This window comes from Somniosus microcephalus, unplaced genomic scaffold (assembly GCF_052327205.1).
Source record: "Somniosus microcephalus isolate GS21.2 unplaced genomic scaffold, FLI_Smic_1.0 unresolved_chr3, whole genome shotgun sequence".
NCBI classification, from domain to species: Eukaryota; Metazoa; Chordata; class Chondrichthyes; order Squaliformes; family Somniosidae; genus Somniosus; species Somniosus microcephalus.
The window spans coordinates 68326165-68350335 of NW_028225181.1; the positions used below are offsets into that span (position 1 = coordinate 68326165).

A 24171-nucleotide genomic window follows, 5' to 3' on the forward strand; every position below is an offset into this window, starting at 1 on the left:
AGCGCGGGGGCCATGAGCACATGTGCGGGACTCAGAGTCAACAGAGCGCTTTCTGCAGTGCCGGGGGCTTGTGGGTATTACAGCCACCATTACTGCTGATCCTTTCAACCAACTTGTGCAGCAGCTGGGGCCTGAAAATCAGCTTCACTGCCCCTAGGTTCGGAAAGGGGAAAATTAAACAACAGTTTGCCTCTGATCCTTTTCTGAACTCGATTTACAGGGTTATAGAAGTGAGCAGTTACAGGCGGGAAGCTCAGACCAAACATCACGTCAAAATCTGAGGGTCGGTCGATTCATCAGGACCTGAATATCATCGGCCTTTGCACATGGAAGGAGAAAGCAGCGATGACAAACCGCACACGTGTTCAGTGTGTAGACACGGATTCAGCCGATCGCGTGACCTGGTGGGACACGTGCAACGTCACACTGGGGAGAAACGGGGTAAAGGTGGGGACAGTGGGAAGGGAGTCAGTTCCCCATCTGCATTGGAAGTTCAACGGCGCAGTCACACCAGGGACAGTCCATTCACCTGCTCCGTGTGTGGAAAGGGATTTGTTTGTTCATCCCACCTGCAAACACACCAGCGAGTTCACACTGGGGAGAGACCATTTCAATGTCCTGACTGTGGGAAGAGCTTTAAAAGCCCCGGGCATCTGAAGCGACACCAGCTTGTTCACACTGATGAGGCCGTTTACAGCTTCTGACTGTGGGAAGAGCTTTAAAAGCCCCGGGATCTGAAGGGACACCAGTGCCTCCACACTGTGGAGAGGCCATTCACCTGCTCCATGCGTGGGAAGGGATTCTTGCAGTCCTCCACACTGCTGACACACCAGCTTGTTCACACTGATGAAAGGCCATTTAAATGTTCTCACTGTGGGAAGAGCTTTAAAATCCCCCGGGAGCTCAAGCAACAACAGCGAGTTCACACTGGGGAGAGGCCATTCACCTGCTTCGTGTGTGGGAAGGGATTCACTCAGTCATCCACCCCGCAGACACACCAGCTTGTTCACACTGACGTGAGACCCTTTAAATGTTCTTACTGTGGGAAGAGCTTTAAAAGGTCCTGGTAGCTGAAGAGACACAACACCTAAACACTGGGGAGAGGCCGTTCACCTGCTCCGTGTGTGGGAAGGGATTCGCTCAGCCCTCCAAGCTGCTGATACACCAGCGAGTTCACACTGACGAGAGACCCTTTAAATGTTCTGACTGTGGGAAAAGCTTTAAAAGCCCTGGGGAGCTGAAGAGACACCGGCTCCTACACGCTGGGGAGAGGCCGTTCACCTGATCCGTGTGTGGGAAGGGATTCGCTCGGTCCTCCAACCTGCTGGCCCATCAGCAAGTTCACACTGGAGAGAACCCCTTTAAATGCTCTGGCTGTGGGAAAAGATTTAAAAGCTCCAGGGAGCTGAAGAGACACCGGCTCCTATACACTGGTGAGAGGCCGTTCACCTGCTCCGTGTGGGGGAAGTGAATCACTCAGTCATCTCACCTGCTGATACACCAGCGAGTTCACACTGACGAGAGACCCTTTAAATGTTCTGACTGTGGGAAGAGCTTTAAAATCTCGAAGAGCCTTAAGGGACACCAGCGTGTTCACACTGATCATAGAATCTAACAGCACAGAAGGAGGTGATTCGGCCCATCGTGTCTGTGCCGGCTCTTTGAAAGAGCTGTCCAATTTAGTCCCACACCCCAGCTTTATCCCCAGAACTCTGCAAACTAGTCCTCTTCAAGGACATGTCCAATTACTGTTTGAAAGTTCCTGTGGAACCTGATTCCAGCATCCTTTCAGATGGTGCGTTCCAGATCTTAACAACCCTCTGTGTGAAAACAATTCTCCTCATTTCCCTCTAGTTCTTTTAGCAACTATTTTAAAGCTGTGACCTTTGGTTACCGACCCACTTGCCAGAGTGAACAGTTTCTCCCGACTTGCTCGATCAAAACCCCTCATCATTTTGAACCCCTCTATTAGGTCTCCTCTTAACCTTCTCTGCTCTAAGAGGAACAATCCCAGCTTCTCCAATCTCTCCACATAACTGAAGTCCCTCATCCCTGGTACCATCCTGGTCAACCTCCTCTGCACCCTCTCCAAGGCCTTGACATCCTTCCTAAAGTGTGGTGCCCAGAACTGTACACAAGACTCCAGCTGAGGCCAAAACCCTGCAGCTGTACAACACCCTGGTTAGACCACACCTGGAGTACTGTGAGCAGTTCTGGGCACCACACCTTAGGAAGGATATATTGGCCTTGGAGGGAGTGCAGCGTAGGTTTACCAGAATGATACCTGGACTTCAAGGGTTAAGTTACGAGGAGAGATTACACAAATTAGGGTTGTATTCCCTTGAATTTAGAAGGTTAAGGTGTGATCTGATTGAAGTTTTTAGGATATTAAGGGGAACAGAGGATAGATAGAGAGAATCTATTTCCGCTGGTTGGGGATTCTAGGACTGGGGGCATAGTCTAAAAATTAGAGCCAGACCTTTCAGGAGTGAAATTAGGAAACACTTCTACACACAAAGGGTGGTAGAAGTTTGGAACTCTCTTCCGCAAATGGCAATTGATGCGAGATCAATTGTTAATTTTCAATCTGAGATTGATAGGTTTTTGTTACCCAAAGGTATTAAGAGATATGGGCCAAAGGCGGGTGTATGGAGTTAGATCGCAGATCAGCCATGATCACATTGAATGGCAGAACAGGCTCGAGGGGCTGAATGGCCTCCTCCTGTCCTATGTTCCTAACTAGTGATTTGTAAAGGTTTAGTGTAACTTCCTTGTTTTTGTATTCAATGGCCCTATTTACAAAGCCAAGTATCCCAAACGCTTTCTGAAACCTCACCAACTTGCCGTGGCACTTTCAACGATTTGTGAATATGGACCCCCAGGTCCCTCTGCTCTTGCACCCCCTCAAAATAGTCCCATTTAGATTATACGGCCTCTCCCTGTTGTTTCTCCCAAAGTGCATCACTTCACACTTATCCTCATTTAATTTCATCTGCCTTGTGTCTGCTCATTTCACAGTCTGTCTCTGTCCTTCTGAAGTCTGCTACTACTATGCTCACTATTTACTACGTTGCCAAGTTTTGTATCATCCGTAAACTTCAAAATTGTACACCTATACCCAATTCCAGGTCAGTTATATATAACAAGAAAAGCAATGGTCCTAATCCCGACCCCTGGGGGAACCCACTGCATATTTTCCTTCAGTCAGAAGAACATCCCTCAGCACTGCTCACTGCCTCCTCTCCCTCAGCCAATTATATACCCAAATTACCATCATCCCTTTAATTTCCTGTGCTTCTATTTTCCGAATAAGTCTCTTATGTGGTACTTTGTCAAATGCCTTTAGAAAGTCCATATATACATCTGCTGCACTACCTTCATCAACCCTCTGTTACTTCATCAAAGAACTCAATCAGGTTAGTCAGACACGATTTACCTTTAACAAATCCATACTGGCTGCCCCTTATTAACTCATGCTTCTCCAAGTGAGAATTAATTTCGACCTTGACAATGGTCTCTAGTCATTCACCCACCACTGACAGACTGATTGGCCTGTAGTTAGCAGGTTTATCCCTCTCCCCTTTTTTAAACAGGGTGTAACATTTGCAATCCTCCATTCCTCTGGCACCCCTCCCATATAACTGAGGGAGATTGAAAGATTGTGGTCGGAGTTTCTGCTATCTCCACCCTAGCGTCCCTCAACAGCCTAGGATGCATCCCATCCGGACCGGGTGACTTGTTAACTTTGAGTGATGACAACCTATTTAGCACCTCCTTTCTATCCATTTTTATCCACTTTCTCTACTCCCCCCTCCTCTACTGCGACATGAACTTCATCCTCTTCTTTTGTGGAGACAGATGCTAAGTGCTCATTCAGTACCTTAGCCATGCCCTCTGCCTCCGTATGATGTGCTCCTATTTGGTCCCTAATTGGCCCCACCATTCCTTTAGCTATCCTTTTACTTTTCATATGTTTATAGAAGATTTTTGGGTTCTCTTTTATGTTACCCGCTAATCTTTTCTCATATTCTCTTTGCCCTTATATCCTGTTTCAATTTCCCCAGCACTCTCTGTATTCTCCTGGTTTTGGACTGTATTCTGTACCTGACATTTGTTGTAAACCTCCTTTCTCTGTTTTATTCTAACCTCGATATCCTTTGTCATCGGGAGCTCTAGCTTTGGATGCCCATCTTTCCTCCTTATGGGAATATGCTTGGTTTGTACCCAAACTATCTCAGCCTTGAAGGCCTGCCATTGGTCATTCACTGTTTTCCTGGACAATCTTTGTTTCCAGTCCACCTGTGCTCGATCCCTTCTCAAATCACTGAAATTGGCTCTATTCCAGCTGCTTATTTTCACCATTGATTCTTCTTTGTCCCTTTCCATAACTACATTAAACCCAATGATATTGTGATCACTGTTAACCAGATCCCTCCTGTCCCAGAACTGATGAGAGACCCTTTAAATGTTCTGACTGTGCAAAGAGGTTTCAGAGTTCATCCAACCTGCTGAGTCACCAGCGAGTTCACACAGATCTTCAAAAAAAGGAAGATGTTTTAGAAAGGCTGGCAGCACTAAAAGTTCACAGCCATCTCAGAGTAGTGTCCCTTTAATTACAATCTCGCGGAACAAGAAGAATCGCTGTCCCTTTAACTACCACAAATCCCTGTGTGGAGGAGAGGGGGAGATACAGTCTGTCCCAGTAACTGTCGCAGGACAGAATTAACGACCCTGTCCCATAAGGGCTTGACCCACCCCCACTCCCTGCTTTTCCTCAAGTGTCTCATCCTTAAAATTCTCAGCCTTGTTTTCAAATCCCTCCGTGGCCTCGTCCCTCCCTATCTCTGTAATCTCTTCCAGCCTCTACAAACCACCCCCCACCCCCGCGAGATATTTGTGCTTCTCTAATTCTGCCCTCTTGAGCATCCCCGATTTTAATCGCTCCACCATTGGTGGCCGTGCCTTCAGCTGCCTGGGCCCTAAGCTCTGGAATTCCTTCCCTAAACCTTTCCATCTCTCTGCCTCTCTCTCCTTCTTTAAGATGCTCTTTGACCAAGCTTTTGGTCATCTGCCCGAATATCTCCTTATGTGGCTCGGTGTCAAATTTTGTTTCATAACGATCCTGTGAAGAGCCTTGGGATGTTTTACTACATTAAAGGCGCTTTATAAATACAAGTGGTTGTTGTTGTTTCCTGAAACTAATAATAAATTCCCCAGAGGGAAAAAAACTTGTACTTTTACTCCCAAATATTAGAAAGTTTGTTCCACAGAAGCACGGGGTTTATCTGCTTTTATTGATGAAATTAAAAAGTCTCTATTAAAACCTGAGCCAGTGTGTTGTGAGCCAAAGAGCCTTGTGTCCAATGAGGGGAATAAAGGCCCACAGCCTCCCCTGGCCCCGGGCCCTGAACAAGGGACTGGAGAAACTCGCTGCCCTGCGGATCAGACAATCAGCCAGCGCTAGTCCCGCCCCTCGGGCTCTCCGATTGGTTGGAGGACCCGCCGCTGGCTCGCTCCCTATTGTTCGGAAGCTCACGTCAATCAGGCAGTGGGCCCGGGTCACATGTCCCTCACCGACATTACAAGGAAAACCACGCGCGGTCGCCGGGCAAAGTTGCAGGTCGGTGGGAGCAGGTTCGGGAGGTTAATAAACTGCGGGTAGGCCGCGCCTCAGCGTTTATAAAGTTGGAGAACGGTCTCAGGCCCGAATGAGATCCAGCGGCCGAATGTGTTCCGCCGGACGGCAGCGGTGAGGCTTTTTCTCAGTGACAGGCCCGGGTTACCCGCCACCATCTTGGTGAAGGAAAGACAGACCGGTTCTACCTGCAGCAGGGTGCATGCGCGGCCATCTTTGTACAGGAACCGAGAGTGGGCAGGGCTTCACTGTCCCAGTGACCAGGAGAGACAATCATTGACTCATTGATTTTATTCTCACTCTGCACACAGCAGGTGGAGAACTGAACCCAACCAGAGTAGAGGGAGGGGGAAAACTGGGAGTGGAGGAAAGAAATGTTGGAGATGGTGCGATGGGTTTGGATTTCAGCACAGGGAGGAGGGAGAGTGTGTGGGACGGGGATTTACAGCTTTGGGGTTAAATGTGTTATTTTGGTCATATTTCTAGATTTGCCATTTTCTGCCCACAGGGCAATCACAGTGCACTGACCAACACCTCAGCTTGTCAGAATAGGGTAGGTGGAACCGAGCCAGAGGCAGCTCTGGGACTTCATCTTCTGAGCATTGGGTTGGGAAAGAAGAATTCCATTGTTTATTGGACCCTGGCGAGCACTGCCCTCCCTCCCACAATTTGAATATTTTGATGCATCTGTCTATTTATATACTCGGAATGTTTTAACTGCTTTCACAGCAAAATGCATTTATTATTAAACCTCCACAGAAACAACTGTGGTAACAATTGAATAAAACTCAGAGAGTTGTCGGGATCTGGAACGCTCGACCTGAAAAGGTCATGAGCTGATTCCATCAATGATTTTAAAAGGGAGTTCGGCGGGTACTTGAGGATGAGGATCTTACAGGGTTACGGACAACAAGTAGGGATGTGGGACTAAGCACGAGTGCTCTTTCTAAGAGCCAGCACAGGCACGATGGGCCGAATGGCCTCCTTCGTGCTGTACTTTTCAATGATTCTATGAAAACTAACAGAACCAAAGAAATGATCTTCCTTGGTTATTGATCATTTCACTAAATTTCAACAGAGTTCTCTATACACCAACAACAACTTACCTTTATATAGCGCTTTAAAAACATCTCAAGGCACTTTACAGTAGGGTAATAAGACAATAATCGACACACATATTTTGTTTGTGGTCCAGTGCACTGACACAAAGTTCCTTCACAACTGTAACAATTTTATTGCAGTTGCTGTGAAGGCTGCGCTCACTCTGCTCGTGCACCTGGTCTCCAAAGGAGGCAAAACAGGACTAATGCTGCCGAGCTCAGCTCTTTTTGATCAGAAAAAATCATCTTTTTCGCCTCGCCAGGAAATGCACAAAAGAGGCAGCAGTGCTCATTGGCTGCCCAAGGAAGTCCTATTTAGATTAAACTCCTTCACCCAGAGGGTGCTGAGAATGTGGAACTTGCTGCCACAGGGAGTAGTTGAGGTGAAGAGCATGGATGTATTTAAGGGGAAGCTGGATAAACTCATGGGAGAAAGGAATAGAAGGAGATGCTGATAGGGTGAGATGAAGAGAGATGGGAGGAGGCTCGTGTGGAGCATAAACACCACATGGACCAGTTGGGCCGATTGGCCTGTTTCTGTGCTGTACAATCTGTGTAATTCTATGTAATAAGAGAGGAGAGAATGTTCCATAGAAACTAGAATTATCTGTTCCGAATTTTAATCCTGAACTTACAGTGATGTCTTTTGTAAACTGCTTTTACAGGGAAATATCATCGGCCTTTGAATGTGGAAGGAGAAATGTTTGCCTGTTCTGTCTGTGGGAAAAGATTTCAAAGATCGGTGTGACTGGAAAAGCACTGAGACACACACACCCGAGTGAGAGTGTTCCAGTGCACTGACTGTGGAAAGAGCTTTAACCAGTTACACAGTCTGAAAAAACATCGCACCATTCACAGCGGGGAGAAACCGTACACGTGTTGTGTGTGTGGATGAGGCTTCAACCGATTGTCCAACCTGGAGAGACACAAGGACACCCACACCACGGAGAAACTGTGGGAATGTGGGGACTGTGGGAAGGGATTTAGCTCCCCGTCCCGGCTGGAAACTCATCAATGCTGTCACACCAGGGAGAGGCTGTTCACCTGCTCCAAGTGTGGGAAGGGATTCAGTCAGTCATCCCACCTTCTGACACACCAGCGACTTCACACTGAGGAGAGACCATTCAGTTTCTCTCACTGTGGGAAGAGGTTCAGGCAGTCATCTCACCTCATTGAGCACCAGTGCATTCACACTGGGGAGAGACCGTTCACCTGCCCTGTGTGTGAGAAGGGATTCACTAATTCATCCACCCTGCTGATACACCAGCACATTCACACTGCAGAGAGGCCGTTCAGCTGCCCCGTGTGTGAGAAGGGATTCACTAATTCCTCTGACCTTCTGAGACACCAGCTCATTCACACTGGGGAGAGGCCATTCACCTGCTCCGTGTGTGGGAAGGGATTCAATCAGTCATACAACCTGCTGACACACCAGCGAGTTCACACCGGGGAGAGGCCATTCACCTGCTCCGTGTGTGGGAATGGATTCACTCAGTCATCCAACCTGCTGACACACAGCGAGTTCACACCGTGGAGAGGCCGTTCACCTGCTCAGTGTGTGAGAAGGGATTCAATCAGTCATGCAACCTGCTGAGACACCAGCAAGTTCACAAGTGACTGCAGGGGTTGGATTCTGCTGTTATTGCTGCTGTTAATCACATCCAGGACTGAACCATGTTCATTCTGACAGTTGGGGTTTGTTTCTGCTGATGTTAATAACCCCAATAACTGGGCTGGATTTTAATATTCTGGATATATAGCTGATTGAGTTGTCGGGGCTGCAGTGTCCCTTTAAGTACTGCTGTCTAATTTTTCCCCTTAATTTCTGATGAGTGTTCCTGATATATTTTACAATAAAATTATGAACTTTTACTTCAATCGTATATTAATCTTTGCCATAAAATCTACAATTCATTGTCTGAAAGATTCCATTGACTATCATCTCCAATTAGAAAGTGCTGATTAATCCTCGCTGATAACTCTTACTCACTTGCACATTACACACAGTGGCACCTCCATTATCCACCAGAAAGAAGGGGAATGGGAATCGGTGGAGAATCGAGAGTCCCCAAAATGTTGCCCCTCCCATCTGGTACAGCAATCCCCTCGGCACGGGAATGGAGACAAGTCCAGTTATAGTGATGGGATGAGTTAAAGGTATTTACTCAGACAGTGGGAAGGTGGGAAGTGGTGTTCCACGGGGATTGGTGCTGGGACCACTGTTGTTCACCATTTACATAAATGATTTGGACTTGGGAATCAGAAGTACAATTTCAAAATTTGCTGATGACACTAAATTGGGGGGTGTAGTTAATACTGAGGAAGACTGCGATAGCATCCTTGTAGAATTATTCAGTTGTGTTCAGTAAATAACACAATTTTTTAATTTGCTTTGACTGATCACATCACTATATAGTTATGTGAAAAACAGAAATCATTAAAAGCTCCCAAATTCAGAATTGTTAGATTCAAACTCAACTTCTTCCAAGTACAATCTAAAATTTCAAAAATTGTAATGGATGTAGGTGAGATGTTAGGACTGTTGTCTAACACAATCCAAACACAGTGACACACAGACAGATGGGCAGGTGTAGCTTCACAGCGAATCCTTTCAAGCCTCAGTAAAAAGTGGCAGACTGGCAATCCATTGTTCACTAATGGAGTTGTGATCTTTGTAAATTAAGAAATGGAAATGTGTCAAAGAGTTGATTAACAGAGTAGGGCATCATCTTCCTTTGATTTCTATTTCTGACACCAGGCAACAGAAAAAGGTCATTACAACATGACATAAACAGACTCTTCAGGTGTGAGACATCAGACTTCAGAACAACACGTCTGCCAGCTCTGGCCACAAACCTCAGTACAGTCAACCTTTCAGCAGCTGCAGCCCTGATTAAATAACTAGTAGTTTAACATGTCTAGTAGAGCTTTTGTATCAAAATAGAAGAAATGTATTTGTGACACACACACAATTAATAATTAAATCACAATGTGATTGTGAGGATCGATTTTCGCCTCTTGATACCTTCCGTGTCCAGCGGTCGAGGAAGGTATCAAGTGAACCGGTGGACACCACCTGCTCCCTCTCCAGGGCCACCCGGGCAGGGACAAGACCATGGGAGAGAGGCAGGCAACCAGAGTGACCCCCCATGGGCCCCGCCCATCCTGAGTCTACAAATTGCTGTTTTCACCAGGCCCAAGAGCAGGTCCAGGAGAAGATCCTCCCACTTACCCACCCCCCTCCGCACCGGGCGGGCAAAGATTAGGAGCGTGGGGCTAAAGTGTAACCAAGAGTTGAGGAGCAGCCCCTTCAGGGAACTATACAGGGGCTGCAACCTCTCACACTGAATATATACACGGCCCGTGGACTCCTCTAGGCCGCAAAAAACACATCTGGCCTTGGAGTCCGGAAAGGAGCTTAAACTGTTGCACACGACAGCTCCCTGCAACAGTCTCCACCCCAGTTTCCCAATGGAGCTGGGAAGGACTCCCGCATAGAGAGCCCTCCATTGGGGACCCTCGCCTCCGTCAGACAGTCTGATTGAGACTGGGCAATAAACAAAATTAATCAATGACACAGAAACCCGAGTCCCCGGATCCTCAGCCCTGGTGTGAAGTACGCTGGCCACCAATTTTCTGTTACTGACTCACACCTCAGGCCCCACCCAGTCTGGTTTAATTGCTAAATGTTTTCTAACTCGGGTTCAGGCCTGTCATTCTGAAGGAAACAAGGCCTCATTTATTGGTGTGTCCCACCCGAGCGGCTGTTAATGGCTTTAATAAACTGGCAGCAAGGTTTTTTTTTAAAAAGGTGGAAAGAGGTGAAAAACGCAACTAGCGATGCCTCAAAACTCACGGACAGAGAAATCCACTTCATCAGCGCCCCTGCCACAGGACTCAATATCCACCCCCTCCACCACTGGTGCACTGTGTCTGCAGTATGTACGGTCTACAAGATGACCACGGTCAGGCCGTGTGGAGTCAAGGGCCAGGCAGCAGAATGGATGGAAAGATCGCTACAAACTTCCCTTAACTCCAACCCTCTGATTTCTGATTTGTAGCCAGCTTTCCATCCATTCTGCTGGCTGGCCCTTCCCTCCACACGGCCTGACCTTGGTCATCTTGTCGATCTTACATACTGTTATAGATAGCAAGCTGGTCACAAAACAGAAAAGAGAGAGCAGGGGTTAAGAATAGCTACTCAGACTGGCAAAAGGTGGAAAGTGGTGTTCCACAGGGATCGGCGCTGGGATCACTATTGTTCACAATTTACATAAACGATTTGGATGCGTGAATCAGAAGAACAATTTCAAAGTTTGTCGATAACACCAAATTGGGAGGTAGAGTTAATACTGAGGAAAACAAAATGCAAGACGACATTAATAAATTTCAGAATGGCCGTGTAATTGGCAAATGAATTTCACTGTAGATCAGTGTGAGGTGCTGTGTTAATGAATTTCACTATAGATCAGTGTGAGGTGGTGTGTTAATGAATTTCACTATGGATCAGTGTGAGCGGGTGTGTTAATGAATTACACTATAGGTCAGTGTGAGGTGGTGTGTTAATGAATTTCACTATAGATCAGTGTGCGGTGTTGTGTTAATGAATTTCACTATAGATGAGTGTGAGGTGGTGTGTTAATGAATTTCACTATGGATCAGTGTGAGCGGGTGTGTTAATGAATATCACTATAGGTCAGTGTGAGGTGGTGTGTTAATGAATTTCACTATAGATCAGTGTGCAGTGGTGTGTTAATGAATTTCACTGTAGATCAGTGTGAGGTGGTGTGTTAATTAATTTCATTATAGATCACTATAGATCAGTGTGAGGTGGTGTGTTAATGAATTTCACAGCAGATCAGTGTGAGCGGTGGTGTTAATGAATTTCACTATAGATCAGTGTGAGGTGGTGTGTTCATGAATTTCACTATATCAGTGTGAGGGGGTGTGTTAATGAATTTCACTATAGATCAGTGTGAGGTGGTGTGTTAATGAATTTCACTGTAGATCAGTGTGAGGTGGTGTGTTAATGAATTTCACTATAGATCAGTGTGAGGTGGTGTGTTTTGGTGGGAAGAATAAGGAGGCCACTCACGACTTGAGCAAGGGGGTGAAATTGGGTTGCTTTGTGCCTCCCGCGATATTCGGAGGGAGGTTAGTGGCGTAGGTAGTCGGTAGCTCCCCGCGGCACTGCACCACTGGCAATGACATCATCGCCACACGCAGCACCCCGGCTGCAACCTTGGGTTGCGACCCCTGACCTATCACCGGACGATATGTCCAACAGGGTCAGGGGTCGTTCCTGCAGCCGCGGCGATGCCACTTATAGGGCAGGTGTCGGGCGGCAACTTTTTATTTTGGCCGACTGCCAGCACCTGCCCCCTTCCCCTTTCTTCTTCGGGGTGTCGGCCGCAATCGCACAGCCCAGCGCTCCTCTTGATCCGACACCCCACTCCCCGGTGGTGCAGCAGGGCCCAGGTGTGCGCAGTGCTGCGCCCCTCCCCTTTAATCAGGGAGGGAGGCCTGCTATGGTATGGTGCTACGTGCTGACGGGCATGGCGCTGTGACACAAAGCGCCGTGAAATTCACTGGTAGCGCCTCAAGAGGGAGGGGAGCGCTTCCAGTAGCACCCTGCCTCCTGCCTGGGGCGCTACCACTGAATTTAATGCGCAGGGGCGCTAACTTTTTCAGGGCGCTAAAATTAGCCCCGGTGACATTAGCGACCCAAAGGGGGCATCACCGAATTTCCCCCTAAGAGTCTAAATGGGCTGGAGGAGCAGAGGGATCCAGGGATATAGATACACAAATCACTAAAAGTAGCAACACAGGTTAATAAGGCCATTAAAATAAAAGCACTGGGGTACATTCCGAAAGGAGCATTCTGTTCCGTGCCTAGGAGCTCTGAACCATGGCAGAGAGTAGCTGGGACACGTTTCTCACACGCCTGAAGATTAACCCGCACGGCAACTTTGCTGTCAGTGAAGAGAGACAAGAAAAACCAAAGTGCTGTTTGCCCCTCTCAGTGTGGCCCTGAAGGACTGTGTCCAGGCTGGAGTTCTGTTCCCACCGTACGATCCTCCCCCAGATTGTCCTTTGAGCTCCAGCCAAGTGATGCTAAACACTCAGGTGAGAAAGAAGAAAATGTACAATAATGTGTTTAAAACAAAGCTGGTTTATTTGACATCTATCCAGAATATTAAACTCCAGCCCAGTTGTAGGGGTTATTATCAGCAGAAACAAACCCCAACTGTCAGAATGAACATGGTTCAGTCCTGGATGTGATTAACAGTAGCAATAACAGCAGAATCCAACCCCTGCAGTCACTTGTGAACTCGCTGTGTGTCAGCAGGTTGGATGACTGAGTGAATCCATTCCCACACTCAGAGCAGGTGAACGGCCTCTCCACAGTGTGAACTTGTTGGTGTGTCAGCAGTTTGGGTGCCAGTGAATCCCTTCCCTCACACGGAGCAGGTGAATGGCCTCTCCCCAGTGTGAACTCGCTGGTGATTCAGCAGGTTGGATGCCAGAGTGAATCCCTTCCCACAAACGGAGCAGGTGAACAACCTCTCCCCAGTGTGACTGCGCTGGTGTACAGTGAGCTCAGATGATCACCTGAACCCAGTCCTGCAGTGAGAGCACCTGAACGGTCTCTCGTCAGTGTAAACACGTTGATGGCGTATCAGTTCCCAGGAAGTTTTAAAGCACTTCCCACAGTCTGAGCAGTTAAAAGGTCTCTCATCAGAGTGAACTCGCTGGTGTCTCAGCAGGTTGGATGAATCAGTGAATCCCATCCCACACACAGAGCAGGTGAACGGCCTCTCCCCAGTGTGAACTCGCTGGTGATTCAGCAGGTTGGATGACCGAGTGAATCCCTTCCCACACTCAGAGCAGGTGAACGGCCTCTCCCCGGTGTGAATGCGCTGGTGTCTCAGTAAGTGGGATGACAGAGTGAATCCCTTCCCACACTCGGAGCAGGTAAACGGCCTCTCTCCAGTGTGAACACGCTGGTGTGTCAGTAGGTGAGATGAATTAGTGAATCCCTTCCCACACTCAGAGCAGGTGAACGGTCTCTCTCCAGTGTGAACTCGCTGGTGATTCAGCAGGCTGGATGACTGAGTGAATCCCTTCCCACACACAAAGCAGGTGAATGGTCTCTCCCCGGTGTGAACACGCTGGTGTGTCTGAAGGTCAGATGACTGAGTGAATCCCTTCCCACACTCAGAGCAGGTGAATGGCCTCTCCCCGGTGTGAATGCGCTTGTGTCTCGATAGGCCAGAGGGTTGGCTGAAGCCTCGTCCACACACAGAACACGTGTACGGTCTCTCCCCGCTGTGAATGGTGCTTTTTGCTTCCATGTTCAGGGGCCGGTGAGATTCAGATCCGGCGAGTCGAGTGACTCTGTCAGATCTTGAAGTGATGTTTGGTTTGAGCTTACCGTCTGTAAATCCTCCCCCTGCCAGTGCCCTGTAAAATTAATATAAAACAGGGAGCGTGCGAGACAACCCACAGGAAAACAAAGGCAGGTTGTGAAATTGAGCTCAATTAATCTGGTCAATTGTGGGCCCGGCACTAGAAAAAAGTGATCATAAAAACCCAACTGGTTCACTGATGTTCTTCGGGAAGGGAATCCGCCACCTGGTCTGGGCCTACACACAACTCTGGCCTCGATGGGAGGAGAGAGAGAGAGAGAGAGAGAGAGAGAGGTGGGAGTGGGAGGGGGCGAAGGAAAGGAACTTTATACATCTGCAACTCGACCAGAACTTTGATAGAACCTCCAAAACCCACAACCTCCACCACCTAGAAGGACAAGGGCAGCTGTTGTATGGGAGCACCATCATATCCAAGTTCCCCGCCAAGTCACACATCATCCTGACTCAGATATATTCATCGTTGCTGGGTCATAATCCTGGAACTCCTTACCGAACAACATTGTGGGAATACCTTCACCACACGGACTGCAGTAGTTCAAGAAGGCGACTCACCACCCCCTTCTCAACGGGAAACTGGGGATTGGCAATATTTGCTGCTCTTGCGAGCTACGCCCACATCCCAAAAATGAATTAAAACAAATCTGTAGATGTAAACTGGATTAAAAGCCTGTACAGAAATACTTGTTCCTAAAACAATACTCTTTTACATTGTACGGACAGTGTCTGTGTAACAACCTAATCTCCCCTAGAATCCACCTCCCTTGACAGTCTCACATTGGAAATTGTTGGGTCCTCCTGGGCTCAGAAGCACTGGGGGTTAAACCCAGCAGCTTCTCCTCCATCTCCACTCCAGCTCAAACTGAAACATAGAAACATAGAAACACAGAAGATAGGAGTAGGAGTAGGCTATTCGGCCCCTCAAGCCTGCTCCGCCATTCAATGCGATCATGGCTGATCATCCAAATTCAGTACCCGGTCCCTGCTTTCTCCCCATATCCCTTGATCCCTTTAGCTTTAAGAAATATATCCAACTCCTTCTTGAATATATTTAATGTATTGGCCTCTACTGCCTTCTGTGGTAGAGAATTCCACAGGTTCACCACTCTCTGGGTGAAGAAATTCCTCCTAATTTCTGTCCTAAATGGCTTACCCCATATCCTTAGACTGTGACCCCTGGTTCTGGACTCCCCGACCATCAGGAACATCCTTCCTGCATCTAGTCTGCCCAGTCCTGTCAGAATTTTATAAGTTTCAATGAGATCCCCTCTCATTCTTGTAAACTCCAGCGAGTACAAGCCCAATCGTCCCAATCTATCCTCATACGTCATTCCTGCCATCCCAGGTATCAGCCTGGTGAATCTTCGTTGAACTCTTTCCACGGCAAGAACATCCTTCCTCAGATAAGGCGACCAAAACTGCACACAATACTCAAGATGTGGTCTCACCAAGGCCCTGTACAACTGCAGCAAGACATCCTTGTTCCTGTACTCAAACCCTCTCGCTACAAAGGCCAACATACCATTTGCCTTCTTAACCGCCTGCTGCACCTGCATGCTTACCTTCAGCCACTGGTGCACAAGGACACCCAGGTCTCATTGCACTTCCTCTTCTCCCAATCTATTGCCATTCAGATAATAATCTGCCTTCCTGTTTTTGCCACCAAAGTGGATAACCTCACATTTATCCACGTTATATTGCATCTGCCATGCTTCTGCCCAATCACCCAACCTGTCCAAATCATCCTGTAGTTTCTCGGCATCCTCCTCACAGCACACACGCCCACCCAGCTTTGTGTCGTCTGCAAATTTGGAGATATTACATCTAGTTCCCTTGTCTAGATCATTAATATATATTGTGAATAGCTGGGGTCCAAGGACCAATCCCTGCGGTACCCCACTAGTCACTGCCTGCCACTCGGAAAAAGACCCGTTTATTCCAACTCTTTGCTGTCTCTCTGCCAACCAGTTCTCTATCCAAGTCAATACCTTGCCCCCAATCCCAGGTGCCTTAACTTTACACACTAATCTCTTATGCGGGACCTTATCGAAAGCCTTCTGAAAGTCCAAATACACAACATCCACTGGTTCTCCCTTATCTATTTTACTAGTTACATCCTCAACAATGAAGCAACAAAAAGACCTACACAGGCGGCCAGGGACCTACCTTCCGTCAGCCTGCAATAAAACTCTTCCCCACAGCCGCTGACTAATGGCGGCCGCAGCACCCACAATTCCCGCGCCCGAGAAACCGCTCTATGCAACGCGCCGATTTCCCCGCTGAGAGTGCGCATGCTCCCCAGGGCCGTGGGCCATTCTGGGAGCCTGGCTGTTGTCCTTTGTCCCGAGTCAGACTCAGTGGTACCAGCTGAAGAAACCGGGAAGCGGCGGCTCGGATCGGAGAGGCGCTGCACCCTGGGTTCCCTGGTGCCGGGGCCCTGGCCGCACGTCCGCACCGCACTTTATGAAGGATGTGAAGGCCTCAGAAAGGGTGCAGAAAAGATTTACAAGAATGGTTCCAGGTATGAGGGACTTCAGTTAGGTGGATAGACTGGAGAAGCTGGGGTTGTTCTCCTTCGAGCAGAGAGGTTGAGAGGAGATTTGATAGAGGTGTTCAAAATCACGAGGGGTCAGGACAGAGTAGAGAGAGAGAAACTGTTCCCATTGGCGGAAGGGTTGAGAACCAGAGGACACAGATTTAAGGTGATTGGCAGAAGAACCAAAGGCGACATGAGGAAAAACTTTTTACGCAGCGAGTGGTTAGGATGTGGAATGCACTGCCTGAAAGGCTGGTGGAGGCAGATTCAATCATGGCTTTCAAAAGAGAATTGGATAAGTACCTGAAGTAAAGAAATTTGCAGGGTTACGGGGAAAGGGCGGGGAGTGGGACTAGCTGAAGTGGTCTTGCAGAGAGCCGGCACGGGCTCGACGGGCTGAATGGCCTCCTTCTGTGCTGTAACCATTCTAGGATTCTATAAAATATTAGAGTTTGTTCCACAGAAGCACGAAGTTTATCTGCTTTTATTGATGAATTTAAAAAGTCTCTATTAAAACCTGAGCCAGTGTGTTGTGAGCCAAAGAGCCTTGTGTCCAATGAGGGGAATAAAGGCCCACAGCCTCCCCTGGCCCCGGGCCCTGAACAAGGGACTGGAGAAACTCGCTGCCCTGCGGATCAGACAATCAGCCGACGCTAGCCCCGCACCTTGGGCTCGCTCCCCCAGCCCCGCCCGCTCCCTATTGGTCAGAAGCTCCCATCAATCAGGCCCTGGGCCCAGGTCACGTGTCCCCGAGGAGCTCACGTGCTCCGTCCAACTGACGCCGCTCGGTCCGGGGCCTCGCGGACTCTCAGGTTTTTCTGTTTCGCTTTATTCTCTGCCGCTCCACCCCTCCCCCACCACCCCGCGCGATTCTCCACCCAATCGGAGCGGAGAAAACTCACTTTGCGCCACCGATCGCGACTCTGGACCCGACACCAAGGCCTTTCCCCGGAATGGCCCGCGCCGACTCCATCCGGCAGGATCTGAGTGCGCAGACGCAGCTCCGAGTGGGGGAGGGGGTTGGTGTCCTCTGGGCATGCGCGGTTGTTGCCCTTGGTGACCGGGAGAGGTCGCTGTGCCGGACTCGGCCCAAACCGCCGCTCCCTGTGCGCATGCGCGGACTATCGTCTGTCAATCAACCATCAGCCAGAATAGGTCCCTGGTGAGACCAGTGAAGAAAGAAAGACTTGCATTTCTATAGCGCCTTTCACCACCACCGGACGTCCCAAAGTGCTTTACAGCCAATGAAGTACTTTTGAAGTGTAGTCACTGTTGTAATGTAGGAAATGCGGCAGTCAAATAGCGCACAGCAAGCTCCCACAAACAGCAATGTGATAATGACCAGATAATCTATCTTTTTGTTAACGCTGTTTCTCTCTCTACGGATGTTGCCTGGCCTGCTGAGTGTTTCCAGCATTTCCTGTTGTTATTTCAGATTTCCAGCATCCGCAGTATTTTGCTATTATCCTTTTGTTACATTGATTGAGGGATAAACATTGACTAGGACACCTGGGATATTTCCCCTGCTCTTTCCCACATCACAACAGTGACTACACCTCAAAAGTACTTCATTGGCTGCAAAGCACTTCAAGACGTCTGCTGGTCATGAAAGCACGATATAAATGCAAGTCTTTCTTTCTCAAAATAGTGTCATGGGATCTTTTACATCCACCTGAGAGAGCAGACAGGGCCTCAGTTTAATGTCTCATCCGAAAGACGCCACCTCTGACAGTGCCTCAGTACTGCACTGGAGTGTCAGCCTGAATTTTTGTGCTCAAGTCTCTGGAGTGGGACTTGAACCCACAACCTTATGCCTCAGAGGCAAGAGTGCTACCATAGAGTCATAGATTTATACAGCACAGAAAGGGGCCCTTCGGCCCATCGTGTCCGCGCCGGCCATCAAGCCCTGTCTATTCTAATCCCATTTTCCAGCACTTGGTCCGTAGCCTTGTATGCTGTGGCGTTTCAAGTGCTCATCTAAATGCTTCTTGAATGTTGTGAGGGTTCCTGCCTCTACCACCCTTTCAGGCAGTGAGTTCCAGATTCCAACCACCCTCTGGGTGAAAAAGCTTTTCCTCAAATACCCTCTAAACCTCCTGCCCCTTAACTTGAAACTATGACCCCTGGTTATTGGCCCCTCTACTAAGGGGAAAAGTTCCTTTCTATCTACCCTATCTATGCCCCTTATAATTTTGTACACCTCAACCTGGTCCCCCCTCAGCCTTCTCTGCTCTAAGGAAAACAACCCCAGCCTGTCCAGTCTCTCTTCATAGCTGAAGCGCTCCATCCCAGGTAACACCCTGGTGAATCTCCTCTGCACCCTCTCCAATGCAATCACTTCCTTCCTATAGTGTGGCAACCAGAACTGCACACAGTATTCCAGCTGTGGCCTAACTAGCATTTTGTACAGCTCCATCATAACCTCCCTGCTCTTATATTCTATGCCTCGGCTAATGAAGGCAAGTACCCCATATGCCCTTTTAACCACCTTATCGAGCTGTCCTGCTGCCCTCAGGGATCTATGTACATGCACACCAAGGTCCCTCTGATCCTCTGTCCTTCCTAGGGTTCTACCATTTATTGTGTATTCCCTTGTTAGTCCTCCCAAAATGCATCACCTCACACATTTCAGGGTTAAATTCCATTTGCCACTGTGCTGCCCATCTAACCAACCCGGCTATATTCTCCTGTAGCCTGAGGCTTCCCTCCTCGCTATTTACCACTCCACCAATTTTCATGTCATCTGTGAACTTACTGATCATACCTTCTACATTCATATCTAAATCATTGATGTACACTACAAACAGCAAAGGACCCAGACCCTGTGGTACACCACAGGACACAGGCTTCCAGTCACAAAAACAACCTTCGACCATCACCCTCTGCCTCCTGCCACTGAGCCAATTTTGGATCCAATGTGCCAAATTGCCCTGGATCCCATGGGCTCTTACCTTCTTGACCAGTCTCCCATGTGGGACTTTGTCAAAAGCCTTACTGAAGTCCATGTAGACTACATCAACTGGACTGCCCTCATCCACACACCTAGTCACCCCCATCGAAAAATTCAATCAAATTGGTTAGACATGATCTCCCCCCTGACAAAGCCATGCTGACTATCCTTGATTAATCCTTGCCTCTCCAAGTGGAGACTAATTCTGTCCCTCAGAAGTTTTTCCAATAATTTCCCTACCACTGATGTTCAGCTCACTGGCCTGTAATTCCCTGGTTTATCCCTACTACTACCCTTCTTGAATAATGGTACTACGTTAGCTGTTCTCCAGTCCTCTGGCACCTCCCCTGTGGCCAGAGAGGTTCTGAAAATTTGTGTCAGAGCCCCTGCAATCTCCTCCCTTGCCTCACACAGCAGCCTGGGATACATCTCGTCTGGGCCTGGGGGTTTATCCACTTTTAAGCCCGCTAACACCACTAGTACCTCCTCCCTCTCAATACTAATTTGTTCAAGGAAATCACAATCCCCCTGCCTGATTTCTATGCCTGCATCGTCCTTCTCCATAGTGAACACAGATGCAAAATATTAATTTAAAACCTCACCTACATCTTCTGGCTCTACACACAGATTGCCACTTTGGTCCCGAATGGGCTCTACTCTTTCCCTGGTTATCCTCTTGCCCTTAATATACTAATAAAACACCGTGGGATTTTCCTTTATTTTGCCTGCCAGTGTTTTTTCATGACCCCTCTTCGTTCTCCTAATTTCTTTTTTAAGCACCCCCCTGCACTTTCTATACTCCTCTAGGGCTTCCTCTGTTTATAGTCCTTTGTATCTGCCAAAAGCCTCCCTTTGTTTCCTAAACCATTCTTGTATGTCCCTTGACATCCAGGGTTCCCTGGGCTTGTTGGTCCCACCCTTGACCTTTACAGGAACATGTTGGTGTTGTACTCTCTCTATTTCCTTTCTGAAAGACTCCCACTGCTCTGATGTGGATTTTCCTACAAGTAACTGATCCCAGTCCACTTTGGCCAGATCCTGCCTTATCATATTAAAATCGACCTTCCCCCAATTTAGAACCTTTATTTCCGGTCCATCTTTGTCCTTTTCCATAACTACTTTAAATCTCACCGAATTACGGTCACTGTCACCAAAATGCTCTCCTACTAACCCTTCTACCACTTGCCCTGCTACATTCCCTCGAATTAGGTCCAGAACCGCCCCCTCTCTTGTAGGACTTTCTACATGTTGGCTGAAAAAGCTCTCCTGGATGCACTTTAAGAATTCCACACCCTCTAAGCCTTTCACACTCCGACTATCCCAGTTAATATTGGGGAAGTTGAAATCCCCAACAATTATTACCCTATTATTTCTACACTTCTCTGAGATTTGCCTACATACCTGTTCCTCTATCTCCCCCTTACTGTTTGGGGGGCTATAGTACACTCCCAGCAAAGTGCTTTCCCCATTTTTGTTTTTAAGTTCTACCCATATGACCTCATTAGAGGAACCTGCTAAGGTATCATCCCTCCTTACAGCAGAAATTGACTCCTTGATTAATATTACTAACCTGATTTTTGGTCAACTCTTGGAGAATTCACGTTTAATAAATCTCCGGGAGAAGGAGTCGCTTCACTTGTACTGGTTCTTGGGGCCTGATCAACTTCCCCAGGAGCAGGGCCTTGACCCTGACTTTATTCATTTGTACTGGTTCCTGGGGCCTGATCACCTTCCCCAGGAGCAGGGCCTTGATTCTGCGGGTGTTTTATTGCACCGCTTGGTTTACTTGAGAAGAGCCCCATCAGGACGAGGGCGGGAGGGTCCGGGGGCGAGGGCGGGAGGGTCCGGGGGCGAGGGCGGGAGGATCCGGGGGCGAGGGCGGGAGGGTCCGGGGGCGAGGGCGGGAGGGTCCGGGGGCGAGGGCGGGAGGGTCCGGGGGCGAGGGCGGGAGGGTCCGGGGGCGAGCGCGGGAGGGTCCGGGGGCGAGCGCGGTAGGGTCCGGGGGCGAGCGCGGGAGGGTCCGGGGGCGAGCGCGGGAGGGTCCGGGGGCGAGCGCGGGAGGGTCGGGGGGCGAGCGCGGGAGGGTCCGGGGGCGAGCGCGGGAGGGTCGGGGGGGTGAGTGCGGGAGGGTCGGGGGGGTGAGTGCGGGAGGGTCGGGGGGGGTGAGTACCTGAGTCAATGGGACTCTGACCTTTCTCCCCAGTCCATCTCCAGGACCAGTGTGTATCTGAGTCAATGAGACACTCTCTGAACTTTTTCCCCAGTCCATCTCCAGGAAAATTGGTGGGGTGGTAAATAGCGAGGAGAGTAGACTCAGTCTGCAGGACGATATAGATGGGTTGGTCAGATGGGCGGAACAGTGGGAAATGGAATTTAACCCTGAAATGTGTGAGGTGATGCATTTTGGAGGGAGAAACAAGGCAAGGGAATACACAATGAATGGTAAGACCCTAGGAAAGACAGAGGATCAGAGGGACCTTGGTGTGCATGTACATAGATCCCTGAAGGCAGCAGAACAGGTGGTTAAAAAGGCGTATGGGATACTTGCCTTCATTAGCCGAGGCATAGAATATAAGAGCAGGGAGGTTATGACGGAGCTGTACAAAACACTGGTTAAGCCACAGCTGGAATACTGTGTACAGTTCTGATCGCCACACTATTGGAAGGATGTGATTGCTTTGGAGAGGGTGCAGAGGAGATTCACCAGGATGTTACCTGGGCTGGAATGCTTCAGCTATGAAGAAAGACTGGACAGGCTGGGGTTGTTTTCCTTGGAGCAGAGAAGGCTGAGAGGGGACCTGATTGAGGTGCACAAAATTATAAGGGGCATAGATAGGGTAGATAGAAAGGAACTTTTTCCCTTAGTAGAGGGGTCAATAACAAGGGGGAATAGATTCAAGGTAAGGGGCAGGAGGTTTATAGGGGATTTGAGGAAGAACTTTTCACCCAGAGGGTGGTTGGAATCTGGAACTCACTGCCTGAAAGGGTGGTAGAGGCAGGAACTCTCACAACATTCAAGAAGCATTTGGATGAGCACTTGAAATGCCATAGCATACAAGGCTACGGACCAAATGCTGGAAAATGGGATTAGATTAGACAGGGCATGATGGCCGGCGCGGGCGCGATGGGCCGAAGGGCCTCTTTCTGTGCTGTATAACTCTATGACCAGTGTGTATCGGAGTCAATGAGACTCTCTCTGACCTTTCTCCCCAGTCCATCTCCAGGGCCAGTGTGTATCTGAGTCAATGGGACTCTCTCTGACCTTTCTCCCCAGTCCATCTCCAGAACCAGTGTGTATCTGAGTCAATGGGACTCTCTCTGACCTTTCTCCCCAGTCCATCTCCAGGACCAGTGCGTATCTGAGTCAATGAGACCCTCTCTTACCTTTTTCCCCCAGTCGATCTCTGGAAGCTCTTTGAATCGGAAGGGTTCTCTCTGGTTGGTACTCACAATCCTGTGCTGGTTCACCTGCTGGTGTTCCTCAGTCTACAATCCCTGTTTACTTTGAGCTGAGCACCTTCCTCAATCACAACCGGGAGATCTAATTGTGGCAAAGCAGAAAATAAGAACAATATTGAAAGCGTGAAATAATGTAATGTAGACTTTTAATCTGCTTACTAATAATTCAATTTCAAGACCGAGTATTTGTTTGATTTTGTCCCTTTCCTCAGATCCCCAGTTCGAGGGCTGTGTGCTTAGTTTGGAGATTTTCCTCACTGTAAATTTCCGGCCTCCTGAGACTCCCCCATTTTCACTGCTCTGGGCGGAAATGCGCCATTTTCTGTGCGGAGTTACTAACCGGAGCGGTGACCCTGTGACCTTCCCTCGCTGTGATCTAAACTCGGGGCTGAGCAGCCGCTGTCGGGCCGGGTGCTGAATGGAGCCGAATTCCCACAGGCACAGAGGGGCCCTGTAACCCGGACAACCAGCCTGTTACTGACCGCCCGGCCCAGCACGCAGCAAACCCATGATCAGCAGGGGAGCGGCACTGCGCCTGCGCGGGAGGGCAGTGGAGCGGCACTGCGCCTGCGCGGGAGAGAGAAAGTGAGCGGCACTGCGCCTGCGCCGGAGTGAGAGAAAGGAAGCGGCACTGCGCCTGCGCGGGGGGCGAGGGAGCGGCACTGCGCCTGTGCGGGAGAGGGAACGGGAGCGGCACTGCGCCTGCGCGGGAGGGAGAACGGGAGCGGCACTGCGTCTGCGCCGTAGTGCAAGGAGCGGCACTGCGCATGCGCGGGAGAGCGATGTCGCACGAACGCATCACTATCGCTCCCAGTGGTGGGAGGACTACATCGGAGCATATTGTCAGGAGGCGGCCATTCAGCCCCTCCAGCCTGTTCCACCAGCCAATTCCATTCACTCCACCTGATTTCAAGAAAGGGTTGAGCATACTGGATACAGCAAACACCTGACAACACCCCGAACTAGCCGCGCCTCTAGCCAAGCTGTTCCAGTACAGCTACAACACTGGCATCTATCCGACAATGTGGAAAACTGCCCAGGTATGTCCTGTCCACAAAAAGCAG

The 24171-nt window shown here is 49.1% G+C and overlaps 1 protein-coding gene across 1 annotated transcript in view; it reads right to left on the bottom strand.

Moving 5' to 3' along the window:
• The window catches only part of LOC147091872 (uncharacterized), a 36416-nt gene extending 12766 nt beyond the window's left edge, over positions 1–23650 (bottom strand). Inside the window, exons 1-3 of the mRNA XM_085976901.1 lie at positions 23448–23650; positions 23033–23189; positions 13485–14199 (exon numbers count right to left, since the gene is read on the bottom strand). Coding sequence (XP_085833027.1) covers positions 13485–14090 — 606 coding nt within the window. The 5' untranslated portion in view covers positions 14091–14199; positions 23033–23189; positions 23448–23650. The remainder of the gene's footprint in view (positions 1–13484; positions 14200–23032; positions 23190–23447) is intronic.
• Positions 23651–24171: the final 521 nt, after the last annotated feature.